The following is an 18,528-nucleotide window of genomic DNA, read 5'->3' on the forward strand; positions in this document are numbered from 1 at the left end:
AAGAATAAACTAACAAAAATATGAAAGGAGCATGTATACTTCATACAGGGAGTAAGACATGCCTCCCTTCCGACTACTAGAGGAGTGCCCGGGTAAGGAAGCAAGCGCCCCTCTGGTAGCAGAAAGAAGGTAGTAGTAGGCAAGCTTCTAGGACCACTGGGAAACTCCCACCCCGGTGGCTGGCGGAGCCAGCTCCTACTCCCAACAACCGAAGGGGCCCCCGGCTAGTGAGCAGGGGCTCCGTCCGTTGGTGGTGGGATAGAGAGAAGGGGGGGGGGGGGGGAGGAAGAGCGAACGAGACACACTGGAGAGGACCGAGGCGGCCGGAGGGAGGGGTGGCCAACCCCAACCCCTTTCCACGCCGGAGCTCTACGGATCCCGAGTCGAATAAGTGGTCCCCCCAGTCTCCCAGCTGTCCGGGCCTCCCACGAGCCCCCTCGAGAGAGAGAGAGAGAGAGGGAGGGAGGCGCTCACGCGGTTGTCATGACGACCGTGGTGAGCCCGGCCAGAACCCCCCCTTACCGCGCGGAAGGGAGGGAAGGGAGCTGGGTAGGGCGCCCAGAGGAACACGTGATCAAGGGTGGACCAAGAGGTGATAAGCAACACAACCACTAGGCAAGTGACCACATGAACCCAACTGTACCAAGTGTGAATGAACATGTAAAAGTAATAGAACTGCCGAGGTACTGGACGCCCTAACAGCTAGCCTAACACAGAATAAAATAAACACTAGATAAAAATCATTAATAAATAAACACATACATCGTAAAAGGATGGAAGGAACACACGAGTGAGAGAGAAAGAAGTCCAGGAGAAGACGAACCGTTCCGAAGAATAGTCGACTACTCGAAGCCAGCCGTAGCCGATGAAGAGCAAAAGCTGGGATGCTGGACTAGGGAAAAACACTGTAGCCCTAAATACCTAAACCATAGAGATATCTGGGTGATCAAAGGTATGGGCGGTGAATTCCTAAAACCTATAATACGATGCAAATAAATAGTGTAACACGTGATAAGAACCCATGAAAGGAAAGAAAAGATGTCCCAGTATGGAGGACCGTATATAACCTAAAAAACGGAAAATACTGGTCCCTGGAAGACAAAAATACGAAATCTAAACCTTTCGGGTACTTAACTTAGCTGCGGCAATAGCTGAGCGTTCCATGCTGGATGATAAATCCAAGAGGACGAGAACAACACAGAGGAAAAAATTCACGTGTGTCGCAAACGAGCTAATAGAAAAGGATGACCACTAGAGGCGCTGCAGCCCACGTGGCGTGGGTATTAGTAGTAGTAGCAGACGCATTCACCTTTGGATCGGCTCTCTCAGGTGGGGGATTTTGATGTGGGAAGTTCTAAATGGCAACAGGCTCGTGGTAGTGGTCTCACTCGCCCCTGTTACCATACCGACACTTCTTTTATAGAGTGAGCGAGTCAGTTATACTGACATCTTCTTGAATTTATTTTTTCTCTGGTATTTATTAGGTTATTTACCCTAGAAATAATGAACTTAAGGATTATTTCACAGGGCGACACGAACTGAGCCCAGAAATCCTCACCACCAGAAATCATAACCACCAGACACCATAGTCAACAGAAATCATCATAACATCTCTCAACTCCACGGTATTTTCCCATATATTTCACCCAAATTATTCCAACAATTACCCCAGATATTTACGCCAAATCACCGCAGTTTTATATGAAAATAGTAAAAGAAGGAAAGAAGAAAAAATAATGTTAAATAAGACTGATTAACTAAAATATAAAATTTCTACAGGTCTGTGTATTTCACATTTCATCATCTTTTTGTAAAACATAAAGAAAAAATACAAACTGCACAATATCACCTTTTCATCATTTTCCCATCTTCTTGATTTTGAAATATGTGTCAATCTGGTAGACTGACCTGTCTTTTCATCTAAGACTACAAATCTGTTTCCCCTCTTTTCCTCAATAATTCTAAAAGGACCCTCAAACTTTGGACCTAACTTATAATTAAATTCCTTTCTCACATCTATTTTCTTGAATACATTATCTCCAATAGCAACTTTAGCATCTAATGATTTCCCATTGCTTTTTTTCCATAATTTCTCGAATCTTAGCCTCGGGATTTTGGCTGAGATGAGCATGTCTCCTTTGCCACAGAAATTAATGTGCCTTGCGCCCTGCAACTAAATAATGCTTCAAATGGAGGTATTTTAATAAAATCACTGACCATAGTATTAATGTTATGCCTAACTGTATCTATATATCTATCACAGTTCCTATCATTTCCTCCTAAAATCTTCCTGAGAGCTTCTAGCACTTTTCTGTTTGCTTGTTCACATAACCCATTAACTTCAGGTTTGTATGGGATGATTGTTACTTTCTGTATCCCCATAACTTCTGCAAGACATTCTAAGGTCCTATTTACAAATTCCCTGCCATCATCAGTCAACAAAACCTCAGGCGAGTCGTACCTATGGATGACCCCATTGAAAAATGCCTCAGCCACTTCATCAGCTATCTAATGCTTCAGTGAGAAAATTTCAGCTACCTTCGTCAGATCATCTATTACCACTAATAAATACTTGTAGCCATACCCTGATTCACAAAAATTCCCCAAGATATCCATGTGCACCCTCTGAAAAGGTCTGCTTGGTATCAGATATGACCCTAACTCACAAGAAGTTACCCTTGCGTGTTTGCAAGCGTTGCACACTGCACACTTTTACACAAAATTTTCCACATCTGCCCACATATTCCTCCAAATATATTTACAACACATCTCATTGTACGTCTTTTTTATCCCCAAATGTGGACTACCACACTTGCAATGTACTATATCTAAAACCACTGCAATTAGGACTTTTGTAATCACGATCTGTGTCACATCCCCTTTACTTTCACTCGTCCTTAATTATATTTAATTTTCCTAACCAACAGATTACCATCTAATTCTAAACCTGAAAAAGGCAACATATAACCTTATCTGACTAATTCACCTCTGAGGAACTCTTTTGCATCTGACAAAATTTCATCCTCATCCTCTATGAGACTGATACCCCATTGTATAGAATCACTAGTAACCACCCCAACTTGAAATCCTTCTGTATCATAAAAACTTCTACTAAGGGCATCTGCTACCACAGTGTGCCTGCCCTCTATGTATTAGAGCTTTGTGTCAAAATCCCTGATGGTTAGGAACCATCAAGCTCTTTTGGGCGACAGATCAGGGTTATTAAAAAGATCCAGTAATGGCTTGTGGTCTGTAAGAACTTCCACTATTCCCCATTAGCAACATTTTAAAATGAACCAAGCTTGATACTACTGCAAAGTCTTCCTAATCTATGGTAGCCATTAATCTTTCATTGCTGCCCTTTGTCTTAAATTTCCTGCTATAATAGCCTATTGAATGGAATTTTCCTTCAAATTTTTCCATAAGGCAAGCAACTATACCCTCCTGACTAGCATCAATCAGTCACTAGTGTGAAAGGTTCCCTGAAATCCGAAAATTTCAGAACTGGGGGATTCATAAACACATCCTTAACTTTCTGAAAAGCTACTTGTTGCAGTTCTCCCCAATAAATTTGAATATCTTCCCACGACACATCTGTTAAAGGAACTGCTATGATAAAAAAACCTTTCACAAATCTGAAGAACCCCTCCATTCCCAGGAATGACCTAATTTGTTTCTTTGTCTTAGGGACAGGAAAATTTGCAATTGCTTTGACTTTATTGTTATTTACTCTAATTCCCTCTTTGGATATGACATGACCTAAATATGCAATCTGCTTTTTCAAGAAGTCACACTTCTTTCATTTAATTTTCAACCCCGCTTGTCTAAATCTCCTGAGAACTTCCTTGAGCACTTCCATGTGATGCGCGATCGAGTCTGTTGCAATCAATATATCATCCACGTACACAAAGACATTTTTGCCTAATACCCCGTGCAAAACTGTGTTCACCAACCTCGTAAAAGTCACAGGACTACCTGATAAACCAAAAGGCATCCACATAAACTTAAAATGCCTCTTGGGCAACAAGAACGCTGTGAATTTGTGGCTATCCTCACTAAGAGGAACCTGCAAAAAACCTTGCATAAGGTCTATTGAAGAATATATTCTATGTCCCCCAATATCTACAAAAAGGTCTGGTATACAAGCGACCAGATAAGTCAGGAATTGATTTTTCATTCAGTTTAAGGAAATCCGCACATAATCCGGACAGAACCGTCCTTCTTAGGCCACCAACAAGGGAAAGTTGTATGGGGACACACTGGGTCTAATAATTCCTTCCTCTTTCCATTTATTAACCTCTTTCTCTACCTGTTCTCTGATTTTGTAGGGTATATGGTCCCCTCTTCTAGATTTACCTTATGTTTTAAAACTTTAGTCAAGTCCTACCTTATCCCCTTTTAAACCCATAATATCCCCAAATTCAGCCAAAACTTCTATGTATTCTTCTATTTTTTAACTTTATTCTTCTATTTCTTAACTGTATCATTACAATTCAACAATTCTATCCAAAAATTCCCCGTATTTGATACCTTGTTCACTGATATGGTGCTTTGGACACCTAATTTCACACTACCCTCAATTATACATACCTCTTCGGGCATTTTCACTTCCCTCAGCTTGACTCTTACTATATTCCTTATATCTGGAATTAAAATAACATCCTCTTATAAAACACCTTTATATCTGTGGTTATTATACATAATATCCTCATGTTCCTCATCCATATGAATTCCATCAGCCATAATAACCCCAATGTTAATATCATTATCACCATTATTAGCAATATCACCATTATCAACCATAACACCATTATTATTACCACCAAAATTATCACCAGTATCCCCAGTATCACCATTATCACCAATATCCCCATGAGCACTGCCGTGATTGCCAATATACCCATTGACACCGTTGTGATCGCTAATATTCCCGGAAAAACCATCAATATCACAGCCAGTATTACCTACATCACCAGTATGATCACCAATACCACCATCAGTATCCCCCATATTAACCTCTGTATCCTTATTTACCTCAGTTCCATGTACACTCACATATGGAATAAAAACACCCGGCATCCCAACTGTTATGCCACTAACACCTGTTTGGACTGATATCCTGTGTGTCCTACATGCAGGATGGCCCAGCAAAAGCTGCCCAATGCAACCCCTTTTATCGACAAAAATGGTTCTATCAACACTATTCCCCAGAGCAAACTGCACTCATATAAAACCTATGGTATTTAATCTATGGGCTTGCACATCACACACCATCTCTATTGAAGGATTCAAAGGGTATTGGGAGAACAGTAACCTGCTTGGGAAGTTCTCATATTAAAACTCCCAGATTTCTGAAGTGTAGGTCTTGCATCCCTCTGTTTCTGAGATAGACAAGACTGCCAAAAGTGATCTGCACTTTTACATATTCCACAATATTTGACTCTACATACTTCTTTGTGTGCCCTTCTTTATTACAATTGAAACAATGCAACTGTTGTCCTTGATCCATAGAACCTCTCTTATATTCAACTCTTGCACACAAACAGGGAGAAGGAAAATTTAAATCCCTTTGTATTGTATTTCTTGGAATGGTTCCATTAAAAAATGTACTATCCACTGTGGGACAATTGGACATGTGTTTCTGAGTTTGGGAATAAATCAGTTCCTCATCTGATGTAAGTTCAATCTTTTCATCAAAAGCTATCTACAATGGCGTACGGGACGTTATGGAGAAGCTGGGAAAAACGTAGCCACTTATGCAAGTTGTTGAGTGAGATATTATTACCATTTACCCATGGGGTTTTTCAATTTCTGTATCCATTCTCTTGCCGAGTCAAAAAGTTGAGCGCTATGCTCAATTATGGTCTTTTGGCCTTTCCTAATCTTGTAGAAATCTCTTAGGTTTCTCACCATATCCCCGTGTTCCTTTGTTTCAAAGGCTGCTCTCAAAAATGCTTGTAATTCAGCCCATGACCAGCATTTTGTATACAGAAAACTACAGCAGCAATGTGTTAAATCTCCCCCTCTGCATCACTTGTAATTTCCTTAGTGTTTAAAAAGTTATTTTTACACCTTCAATAAAAATCTGCACTGGCTGGGAAAGAACGCCACCAACCAAGCCCTGCCCAAAAAGGGCGAACCCCTGCTGCAACATTTTTTACTTTATGAAGTAAAATATGATCACTGTTACCTGCTTCGGGCATATAGTCTTTCTTAGAGAAACTCTTATTATGCAGGATTTGCCCTGACCTCAGCAACATCAATAATGTTTATCCAGTTTCTCCTACTAATCTCACCAACACAAAAAATATAATGTATCAATCACCAACAGAAATAATAAAAAAAATACATGTACCAATCCCCAACACACATGTCTTTCCCAAGTAAATATTTCTCAATTCTAGGAGACGAAAACTACGTTCCTGCCCTTCCAGTTCAAGGTCGTCAGCTGATCAAATCTGTGTCATTTGCACTGCAACAGAAAACAGGAAGAGGAGAGAAAGAAAGAGAATGAGAGACAAACCTTAGCTTCTCATCTCTAGCTCGGTATTTGCTGAATCTGCACAGTTAACCTGACCAACACTCTCTGCCTACATCTCACACACTCACATGAAGAAGAGAGAGTAAAATAAAAATCAAATGACTTAGTCAAATACCACTTTAAAAAAAAAATCACATCACATCGTCCCATATATGCACACCTCAATTATTAATGAAAAGGAAAATGGGAATGATGCACAATCTCTTGAGGCGAGAGAGAAAACTGACTTAAAGGAATTCTAACACACACCAAAATTCCCCACAGCATATCTGCTTGATAATGTCTCCATATGGGCCCCATGGCATGGCCCCAATACACCGATATCCCCCGCCATAATTATTACACTATAATTTCCACCACATTTAAATATGTAAGGTGCATTTACGACACACTTCACCTTAACACACTCTTTGAAGCTTTACTGCCTTCAAAAGCTGAGTTCTCCGATGAACGGATTCTTGCTGACTCCAACTTAACCCTTTAATGTCCGAATACTGAAGGATTTTAAGTAAAGGCATGAATATCTCAGAACTTATTTGCTTAGGTGCACTTTATGATGAAAAAACCAAAATTCCTAATTTTATTATTTCCTTTATTGTTTTTTAATGTGTTCCCAAAATGGGACCGTTGGACACTTGGGGGGTACAATCTCGGTATAGAAAATGAATAGAAATTTTTACCAAAATAAAAAAAACTGGTTTTTTGTGTGTACATCTTACAATATAACATTGTTTTAAAGACGTTGTTCCATTAATATTAATTACTTCACTGTTTATTTGATTATTTGAGAAAAAAATTATCTTCTCATGAAATGTGATTCTACACTTCTTATGGATCCTTTCATCACACTTTTTGCAATTCAGGCATTTTTCTCACACACACATAGCACCTACCTTAAAAGCATTGCTCAAGGAAGTGATTTATCTTATATTGCACTCCCCTTGGTACAGATGATGGACCTCCTTGTCTGTTGCTGGATGTTTGGATTTTTACCAGTGTACGGGTTACTTTATGCCTGAAATCCTTATGGGTTACACGAGAGCCAGGATTCACATGCTGGTAGAACTGTAGCTAGTTACAATGGAGAGATTCAGTAGTTGTGAGAATATATTCCACCACCATTTCTTTTATCTCAGCCTTGGCCTGTAGGTTGACAACATTTTGTCACATACATCTACCCCAAACAATCCTTTATTATACATGTTTATTAGATAATGCTGCTGCATTGTCCTTTTTCTTTATTCTTCACCCATCTATTAACTTTCTCAATGGTTCTGACCCCATAGTAGTTACTGACAACTGCAACAATACTGTTATCATTCCATCTTGCACTTCTGATCTGTAGTCAAAAGAACCTCTCTCTTTTTCTCAAATTCCTTCTCTGGTAAAAGGGGACATTTTCCAGTAAGGGCCTTCTTTCCTGTGCACATCATCCAAATATTATAACCAAATCTGACAGGTTTATTTTGTATGAACTGCTTAGCACTGTGATGGCCATGATAAGGGATCACTGATTCATCATTAATCAGAAATTCATGAAAAATACCACGTTTTTGACATTTCTCTCTGAGCTTATTAAGCAGGGCTGAAATCTTTGCCATTTTTTATTTTGCCAGATTATTATTATCTGCACCATGAAAATACTTCTTGGTGGATTTGAACTTTTCCCCTGTTTATAGTGTTATGAAATATTGGTACTATAGCTAAGTCATCACTTGTCGACCAATAGTCATTCTCAGAGGGCATACTGTGATATTCACTTACAAAACTAATCCCAAAAACTTTGTCATATCTTCCTCATCAGTACAGAAATCCTTGTCCTTTTTATCTCATTGACCATACAAATTTGTTTTTGCTGTCAGACGACTAATGATCTCATCTGGGAAGAACAGCTTAAACGAGTATACCTCAAACATTCCTTTTACGCCATCTTCCATTTTCTCTGAAGCTTTCGACCTCTTCGTCTTCATTTTCATGAACTTCAAGCTCTCCACTAATCACAGCAAGCACCCCTTCTCTATCAAGGCATCATCTTCATTTTCTTCATCACTATCAGCAAGCTGGTCACCAGTAGAAGGAGGTAGAATGACGATATCAAGATATCAATATCTTCAGCGAAATTTGATTGAATTACTATTTCAGCAGCATCACGTAGGAATCTATAGGGCATTTGATCAAAACAGCTAAGGTATAATTTATGAACCTTATGTTTTTCCACTAAGAAGTATGATGTACCATTATTGCATATGAAGTGCAGAGTTAGTCATATAGAAAATTGTGATCCGAATAGAAAAAATTGATATAAACAGCATAAATAACAATGAACGATGATGATGATGACGACATCAACAGCAATAAAAAAACTACAACACCACGATGATGATGATGATGATGGTGGTGGTGGTGGTTCTAAAAAAATGATGATGATGATATAACACCCATATAACAAAAAATGATGACATAACGTGATGATGACGACGACAACAAAAATAATAATAATAACGATGATGATGATGATGATGATGATGATGATAATGATGGTGATGATGATGATATTGATTTTGATAATGATAATAAGAATAAAAAATGATCAAACTTCACCTGTAAAAGTTTTTACCATCCATGGATAGCAGACCTAGGGTATCGAGTAAATCAGGGTATCCGGCATACCCAAGTGTCCAACGTTCCCATTTTGGGAACATCTTGCAAAAGCATTTACAGTGATATTATAATAAAAATCATGATAGATATAATTTAATATCGAAGAAGATATTAAATTATATCTATCATATATTCAAGATATATGTGACATAAGTAAAATAATAAAATATGATTTTTTTCTTATTTAAATAAAATGTTTATTTTGGGTTGCTAATTCTCAAAAAAATCTCAGAAAAAACAAGTAAACAAATAATGGAAAATTTTCAAATTTTTTTTGTTTCATCATGTATAATGATTAATTATATGTCAAAAATTATACTTAACGTGATCAAACCATTATACAGTATTTGAAAATGTGAAGCAAGTAATATAAAGGAAAATCATGTTCCCAAAATGGGAACAGACTGTAAACGGTTAAAATACCTCGTCAGTGATAGAGCAACAGTTGCCAAAAATATCTAAATATAATCCCTCTGCATGATTTCCTGACTACTATATAATCCTAAGTCTCTCCAGAGACATAATGGATCCATAGGCCTGATTGCCTTTCCTGACTGCCACCACATCTGTTACACCTGTCTTATGAACCAGGAGAGAATCCCTAAACTGGTAACGTGACCTACCTTTGATGCTCCCCAGCACCTGGTCTCTGCATACCTAAAATCTATCATTGAATCTAGGTTTTAATTCAACCTCTTGAAATACAAAATAAAGCCTTTATTTCCCCAAATTAGCTAAAATGAAAATTTTTAAAATTAATCTAAAATCCTAAAAATCTTTAAGACACCGTTATCAAAATTATTGCAAACTACCCTCACTGTCAAAGAAACCCATCAGTCTCTCTCAAATAAACAATAGAGAATTCATTTCTGGTATTGACAAACTGAATCCATCTGTAAAAGAAACAACATTTATCAAAAAATGAAATTTTAAAGTTCATCAATAGTATTAAGTGTTGCAACGCACTTCCCCTCTCAGAGTATCTGAAAAATAACTGTCACTGTTTTTATAAATGTTCTTTATCTCATCACTCCACCTTAATCGACGGACCTTCTGCCTCCCTTGGCCTTCCTACGTCTCTTGTGACCACCACTAGAGTTTGTCACCTAATTACCCCATTAATCACCATCTGGAGTTTATATTCCATTCATTTGCTCTAACAGACGTATGAACTTATGCACACTAATGAACATACTAACATATGCATGCTATTCTACTTTGATGTACATGCTTTCCCATGTCTCATGTACACGCCCTATTCAGCACACTAACGTATGCACATGATGTTCTGGAACTTTCCATGAACCTAACCTGTTTGATGCATGAACTGATGCCCACATGAACTTGAATTTTTCTGACGTCACAATCACGTGACTTTTCACTAACTAGGCCATTTGCATGCCCCACCTTCTCATTGGTGTGGCTTGCTAATATTATGATTGCATAAGCGTGTCTTGTCTCATTCCAATGTTTACGCTTTTTCAAAATCACTCGGGGCTGTTGTTGTGCATTCCAATCTTGTTCCATGTCACCCGTTGCCGGGCTAATTTTCACTATTACGTACCAGTGCCTTTTACGCGTTCAGGAATACGTTAACTGGGTCTGTTCATGATGCCCATTATGTCTACAGAACTAGTGCAAGAATCTATTGATCAGCTGAGGATTGATAGCGTCACTTCAGAATGGTAGTTTCTGACTTTAGGTACTAGTATGTCCTCTAAACTAGTATAGCAATAAACAGACTGAATGAAGGTGTAAGTGTATCGAAACTAATTTCACAAAAGTGATTCCTTATTCTGAAAAAACAAACCAAAACTATAATACAGTACGTAATGGGAAAAGTTAACACAAAAATATAAAAACCCATCAAGATAAAAGAAATACAAAATACTCTAAGGCAACAACGACAGTGCGTACTATAAATGACAGCAAGTCTTACATACAGTGATTGGTAAATCCTTAATTGAAATGACACCAAGCACATGACTCAAGAGGAATTAATGAAAAAGAGGGTGCCTTTAATAATTAAACTTATTTTGCTTGACCTAAGACTAACAAAGAGAATATTCATATGAACAAAGATTGTATTGTGTCTTATTAATTACTCGTTTCTCAGATATTTTCTAATTCTACCTTGGATAAAATTACAAACTACTCACAAGACTGTGGTTTGCAAATGCTGGAATAAAGGTCTGATTCACACACATATTTTCTTTCTCATTTATTTATTGTAACCAATTCTTAACTAGCAACGTACAGCACTAATGCTTAATAGTCCTAACCATCAAATGGAATCCATTTATTAACTTTTTAAAAATCTCACAATACTGTATGATGATCTGATTTCTCATGACAGCAATTTTATCAAATTTTACTAAAGAACACAAAAATTATTTCCAAAATAGAGGGTAAAACATTGGCACTTTGATATGAAAATTATTCAAGTAAAAGATCAAAGGCTTCAATCAACTGACAAGCGTAAATAGTATAATGTTCTGTACCAGTAATTGAAGATCATCATCAATAGATTTAGTTATAGGATAAAACAACAGGTTCAAAAAATATATGAAAGAGATTTACAGTGATAAAATTCCTTTCTTGATTTGCAATAAATAGCAGATGGACAATGAATTTAAAAAAAAAATAAGCAAAAGTCTTTTATAGGATTACATATAATATATTAATACTATAAAAATATGCAAGACAGAATATGTATGGTTTAAACAAATGTTTTAAGGGGCAAAGCAAAAGAAAAAGGTTTAATAAACAAATTCAAGGTTTAAGAGGGCATATTAAAGTATTGTATACTTAAATATGGGGAAAGAAACATAACTAACAAACTATAACAAAACATGACTTCATTAATGGAAGCTGAAATACTTCAACTCATTGCACATTACTTTAGTATCTAAAAGTACAGTATCTGAAATTCCACACATGGCCTTCTTAACAAATTCATGACACTGAAGCCTGCCTTCCAGAGATCTAGTGCAATTCATAAAGTAGTAAAAAATGACAGTACCATAGTCGGATATGACTAGAACACTTCATGCACCAAAACAATGGCTAAAATGTCTGGCCATATATCGCCAATACTCCTCTCGGATCTTATCATGCTCGGTAGCAAGAGCTTCACACAACTGAAAATGAAAAAATATCATTGAAAACTTTAACTCTACTCTAGACTATATGACATAACTAAGATCCAGGTAAAAAAAATGCCTAATCTTAAGCATCTGACATGAAAACATGGCATGAAGTATGTAAAACTTATGTTACAATATTAGTGTTCATGGGGGATGCATACCAGAACCCCCTGCGAATAGCTAGAGACTGCGAATAGTTGAAAACCTTATAAAAAGGCTCAAAACTGCCTATTTTGTTAGTTGAAACTCAAGAAAACCCCACTAAAAATATTTATACCAGGTTTTTTAATAGTTTTATCACAAAAATTGCATTTTATGATGAAATTGATATAAAATAACCATTAATTTGGGGATGTTTCTTATAGAAAAACCACGAATTGGGGAATTTTTCGTGAATAATGGGGTTACATGTTCCAGAGAAAAACCCACAAATACGTGAGTCCACGAATCCAGAGTGCGGAAATATGGGGGTTCACTGTGTGGCTAAATTCCGGTAAGATTTCCTTAACCAGTAAGGCTTCCACAGAGATAACGATAACAAACTTCCTCTTCAGATATAAGGAAGTGAAACTATATTTTTCAGTGTGTACTCATGCAGTTTTTTAACACTGAGAACTCTTAAGTGTTCAGCTAAAAATAACATTAAAACATGAAAATATATACTATATCTACAATAAAACACAGTTCATACAGACTGGTAATGACCAGAAGCAAAAGAAAGCTGAAAGGAAAAAATTACAGCCTTTTTATTATTATATTACTATTATAATCATGACAACCCAATGTGCAACCATAGTAGGAACAGCAAAATACTACCACAAACCCAAGGGGGCCACAATAGGGAAAGAAGTCCAGTAATGAAAAGGAAATGAGAGGTATAGGATAAATTATAAAAAAGATATAACAAAGAAAAGCAAATGAGTAAAATATCATAATAAGATCAAGAATAAAATAAAATAAGAAAAATTAAATTTCATAATAAAATAACTGATTTTGATGTAGGAAAAACTTATTTTTGGTAGGCGCTGTTGAGTCCTTAAGGAGTACCCTTTCCATGGTCTATCCAGAGCTCCATGGTGACCAGACTAATGTCAAGGAATTCTCTTAACTGGTTTTATGGCCAAGTATGTGTTGTAATGGTGAACATCAAAACATCCAGTTTTCTTATTACATCAAAACCACAAGAAGAAGTGGTTATGTGCATGTGCACCGTCATATTGCTTACATATGACCAATATCCGACCAAAATGACATTCCTTTCTGTTGGTCAATGTAGGATGATGTTATACCCAAAACCCATGTCTTTTCGCAAGGGAAAAGAAAGTGGGAAGGTTTTGAGGATTCGACAGCAACTACCAAAAATAGCTTTTCCTACATCAAAACCTGTTTTTAGATAGCGTAGTTGATGTCTCGTTCTCAAGGAGCTTCACAAAGAAACTGGCAGGTGATGAAAGGCTCCTGGATTCTAATCATACAACCCAAAAATATTTTTGGTCCAGGGTCAAGTTTTATTCCAAATACCTTTAGTTTTGGCAGCAATGAACAAGAACAAAGAACAAGAAACTAAGTGTGAACTTACGTTTTTTGGGGTGAAGTTCTGTGGTGACTTACCTAAGCATGCTGGGTATGGTTCCAGTATTGTCAAACCCTTCCCAGCTATAATTAGCATATCACCTGTTAGGAAGAACGGTGGTTTGCCGCTGCAGCGTCTACGGGTCAAGAATATCCATGTCACTTACCGATACACAGTGCAGTCAAATTTGTTTGAGCTTGTGGCAAGTCTTGCTAGAGGATAGGAAAAAATGGACCTTTTGGGATGTCTGCCATGACCTCTAGGTTAATCTGAAGTGCATGAACTGGGCATAATGTTATGTTTGCTAATTCTAGTTTACTTTGAATAGGAGATTTCCTTCTTAAAGGAGTCCCATCCTTGGCCAGGAATGACAGACCAGAGGACAATAAAAATTGAATCTCAGCTCTTTGCTTGATGTATTCCCCCCTTCTACAAGAGCCAAGTTTGCAAATACTAGCTCCTGATGCGACTGCAATCAAGAATATTGCATATTGTAGCTTGTGAGTTGTGGTTATTCCCCTCTGAGGGGAAGACCCATGGTTTGTTTCAGGTCCACTGAATTGCTGGGCTGATCGCTGATTGAAGTCTAAGCACCTTGTTCAGGGACCAAGTAATTGGAATCCTTCTAAACAGATGTTTGTAGTGCAAAGGGCCACAGAAAGGAAGTGAACTCCTATACTAGTGTCAAATCATGAGATCATAAATCAATGATTCTGTTGATGCTGCCATATGACTGCTGTAACTGCAAGGCATTTGTCTTCAAAAGGGATAATTAATTTAAAATTTTTTTGTTTCCCTAGAATTTTTACTGGGCTCTCAGTACGGATATAATGGAACTACAGTGGACCACTCGTATTCGTGTTTTCCGGATTCACGGACTCACACATTCGCGGATTTCTCTTGGGAACGTTTCCCAACATTATTTGCGGAAAATTTGCATATTTGCAGTATTTTTCTATGAAAAATATCTACAAATTCCTGGGTTTTTTTTTATCAATTTCATCATAAAATGCACTTTTTTGTGATAAAACTATTTAAAAAACAAGTATAAATTTTTTTTTAACTAACAAAATAGGCTGTTTTCAGTGCTTTTATAGGGGTTCCAACTATTTGCAGCTTCTAATTATTCACGGGGTGGGGTGGTCTGGTACACATTCCCCGCGAATACGGGGGAACCACTGTGTATATCACCCATACATACTGGTATTGCCAGATATATAGAGTCTAATTTTTGCACTAGGTACCTAGCAATGTTGGGTGAGTAATTTCATGGCATAGATCATATCTAAGAAATCCAATCCACTCATGAACTTTAAACTACTTTCCCTCCTACTAAATGAGAAAAAACAATGGACAGTTTTGGAATTGATCTCTTTGCCTGTTATTAAAGTAAAAGGAACCAATGTCTGTTTGGCCAGTTTGGGGTCATTAAGTAAGCTGTTCCTTAGTAGGTTAGGAATTTACTTAACACCCTTGAAATCTGGAACTATGGAGTAAAAAGTATATCGTCCTAATTTGTTCCAGTTTTGTAGGAAGGCCTCTCTTGCTATTGCATGCCTGGTAGTTTGCGATTCTCTTATGCGGCAAACAGGTCCACTTCCATTTGTGGAAGCATGTTGCCTCTTTTCTGAAAAAGTGGTTGTCCAATTCTACTCTGTTGAGGCTGTCATTTTCTTTGATAGGAAGTCTACTATTACTTTGAGACTCTCCATAAGGTGAATTGCAGACGAGTACCACTTCCTTTCTTGTCCCATCAAAGGATGGCTAGAATTACAATATTGAGAGAAAGTGAGTACCATCCCGACCTCTTAACCCTTAAACGCTGACTGGACGTATTTTACGTCGACATTTTTTGTCTCTCGGGTGCCGACTGGACGTATTTTACGTCGACATACAAAAGTTTTTTTTAAAATTCGCGGAAAAATACTTTTAGGCCTACCAGCCGAAAACTCTTGAATCACGCGCCTTGGGGGATGCTGGGAGTTCACGGATCAAGGTGTTGTTTTGTTTACAATCGTTACGCAGGCGCGCAAGCGCGAATTTCTTTCTTGCCGCACTAAAAAGTATCTGTGACACATCTCGGAAATTATTTCGCCACTTTGACATAATTTTTTTACCATTTTAAATTAGCCGTTACATGGAGTATTATATATGAAAATGTGCGCATTTTTATGTAGAATACAACAAAAAAAATACTCATGACTGTAGCTTTTATCAGTTTCGAGATATTTTTATATAAATAACGATAAGTGCCAAAATTTCAACCTTTGGTCAACTTTGACTCTACCGAAATGGTCGAAAAACGCAATTGTAAGCTAAAACTCTTATATTTTAGTAATATTCAATCATTTACCTTAATTTTGCAACTAATTGGAAGTCTCTAGCACAATATTTCGATTTATGGTGAATTTATGAAAAAACTTTTTCCTTACGTCCGCGCGGTAACTCTTCCGAAAAAAAATCATACATGCGATTGTGGTAATGTTTGCACCATTTTAAATTAGCCGTTACATAAAGTTTTATATATGAAAATGTGCGCAATTTCATGCACAATACAACTAAAAACAACCCATGGTTGTAGCTTTTATCAATTTTGAAATATTTTCATATAAAAAATGATAATTGACAAATTTTCAACCTTCGGTCAACTTTGACTCTACCGAAATGGTCGAAAAACGCAATTGTAAGCTAAAACGCTTATATTCTAGTAATATTTAAGCATTTACCTTCATTTTGCAACAAATTGGAAGTCTCTAGCACAATATTTCGATTTATGGTGAATTTATGAAAAAAATAACATTTTTTTACGTCTGCGCGGTAACTCTTCCGAAAAAATCATACGTGCGATTGTGGTAATGTTTGCACCATTTTAAATTAGCCGTTACATAAAGTTTTATATATGAAAATGTGCACAATTTCATGTATAATACAACAAAAAATAGTTGAAGGTTGTAGCTTTTCTCATTTTTGAAATATTTGCATATAAATCACGATAAATAGAAAAAAAACCACATTCGGTCAAATTTGACTCTACCGAAATGGGCGAAAAACGCAATTGTAAGATAAAACTCTTACAGTCTAGTAATATTCAGTCATTTATCTTCATCGTGAAACAAATTCGAAGTCTCTAGCACAATATTTAAATTTATGGTGAATTTTTAAAAAAAACTTTCCTTCCCTCCGCGCGCGGATTCTCCGCCACAAATCTCCGAAATCCGTAAGTCCCATTCTCGGAATATTTAGATTTATGGTGAATTTTTGAAAAAAAAATATTTGTTTACGTCCGCGCGTTACGAATTCATGCATTATTTTGTGATAATATTTTCTCTGTTGCTTTTATCGTTTTACAATGTGTTATATACCAAAATGATCGCAATTTAGTGTACATTACAACGAAAAAAAAGTTACTTGTTACCTTTAACTGTTTTGCGATTTGAATACAATTATATATGAAATTTCGTTTTTGCGCTATCATATATCGCATTATTTATATATGATAATGATAATTTTTTTCATTTCTGATGGTTGCATACTAAACTTCAGGCAATGACAAAAAAAGGAACCAAAAATGAACTCTTAATCTTTAAAACTAAGTGCGGTGTGATTTTTTGAAAAAAATATTTTTTCCGCTTCCGCGCTCACTCTGAAACGTCTCCGGCACACGGGAGACATTTTTTTTTTACCGCTTCGGCGTTTAAGGGTTAATGTAGGACACTGCAGTCATGTTGCCTAGAACCACCTAAATGTCTCTCTTCTGGAGGTTTGAATTTTTTGAGAGACAAAAGGACAGCCATCAGCTCCAAGAAATTGATATGACTATTCCCTGGAGTCGCTGAACACCTCCCTGCCAACTGACACTCTTCCCAACCAGTCCACAAGGTGCATCTATGTGTATTGTCATTGATACAGACTGACAAGTCAAGGTGACCTGTATTGCCAGTGCTTCCTTTCGGGATCAAGACTGAAGTACCTATCTCCCCAACTTTTTCAATCTTTTGGTGGGGTCGGTCTCGCATGTTGTTTGTTGAATGCGACTTCACATTCATTTGTTAAACGTAATCCAAGTATTGGATCTACTATTGATGCAAATTGCAACAAGCCCGTCATACATTCTACTTGCCTTTCAGAAACTCTGGGCTGTGCAAGGCACATTTTGAGGACTTGCCTCAATCTGTTTTGAGTATGATGAGGAGAGACAAAATGGCGTGAAAATTATCCCATCATAGTCCCAGCTACTGAAAGTGTCTGCTGGGTGTGAAGTGGGATTTTACCAATTTATCATAAATCCTTTTGACTGTAGCCAGTTGACCACTGCTCTAACGTTTTTCAAGCACACTTCTTGTGGGCCTCCAGATCGACCAGTTGTCCAGGTGGGCTATTATTGTATTTCTGATTTCTCAAAGAACTACCATTACTAACTTGGTCAAATCTTAGGGCAATGTTTAGCCCACAGGGCATGGTTTTGAACCTGCACATATCTTTCCCTATCCAGAGCCTTAGGAAGGGTAAGAAGGGAAAGAAGGGAACGACAACAGGGGCATGCCAGTGTGTATCTTTCACATCTAAGTCCCTTTTAGAACAAGCGAACGCACTAGGGCAGAGGTAGT

The 18,528-nt window shown here is 37.3% G+C and overlaps 1 protein-coding gene across 1 annotated transcript in view; it reads right to left on the reverse strand.

Moving 5' to 3' along the window:
* Window positions 1-11,392: 11,392 nt before the first annotated feature.
* LOC135215796 (protein farnesyltransferase/geranylgeranyltransferase type-1 subunit alpha-like) overlaps window positions 11,393-18,528 on the reverse strand; it is a 101,407-nt gene continuing 94,271 nt past the window's right edge. The window contains exon 5 of the mRNA XM_064250747.1: window positions 11,393-12,342. Coding sequence (XP_064106817.1) covers window positions 12,250-12,342 — 93 coding nt within the window. The 3' untranslated portion in view covers window positions 11,393-12,249. The remainder of the gene's footprint in view (window positions 12,343-18,528) is intronic.

This window comes from Macrobrachium nipponense, chromosome 5 (genome assembly GCF_015104395.2).
Source record: "Macrobrachium nipponense isolate FS-2020 chromosome 5, ASM1510439v2, whole genome shotgun sequence".
Taxonomy (NCBI): domain Eukaryota; kingdom Metazoa; phylum Arthropoda; class Malacostraca; order Decapoda; family Palaemonidae; genus Macrobrachium; species Macrobrachium nipponense.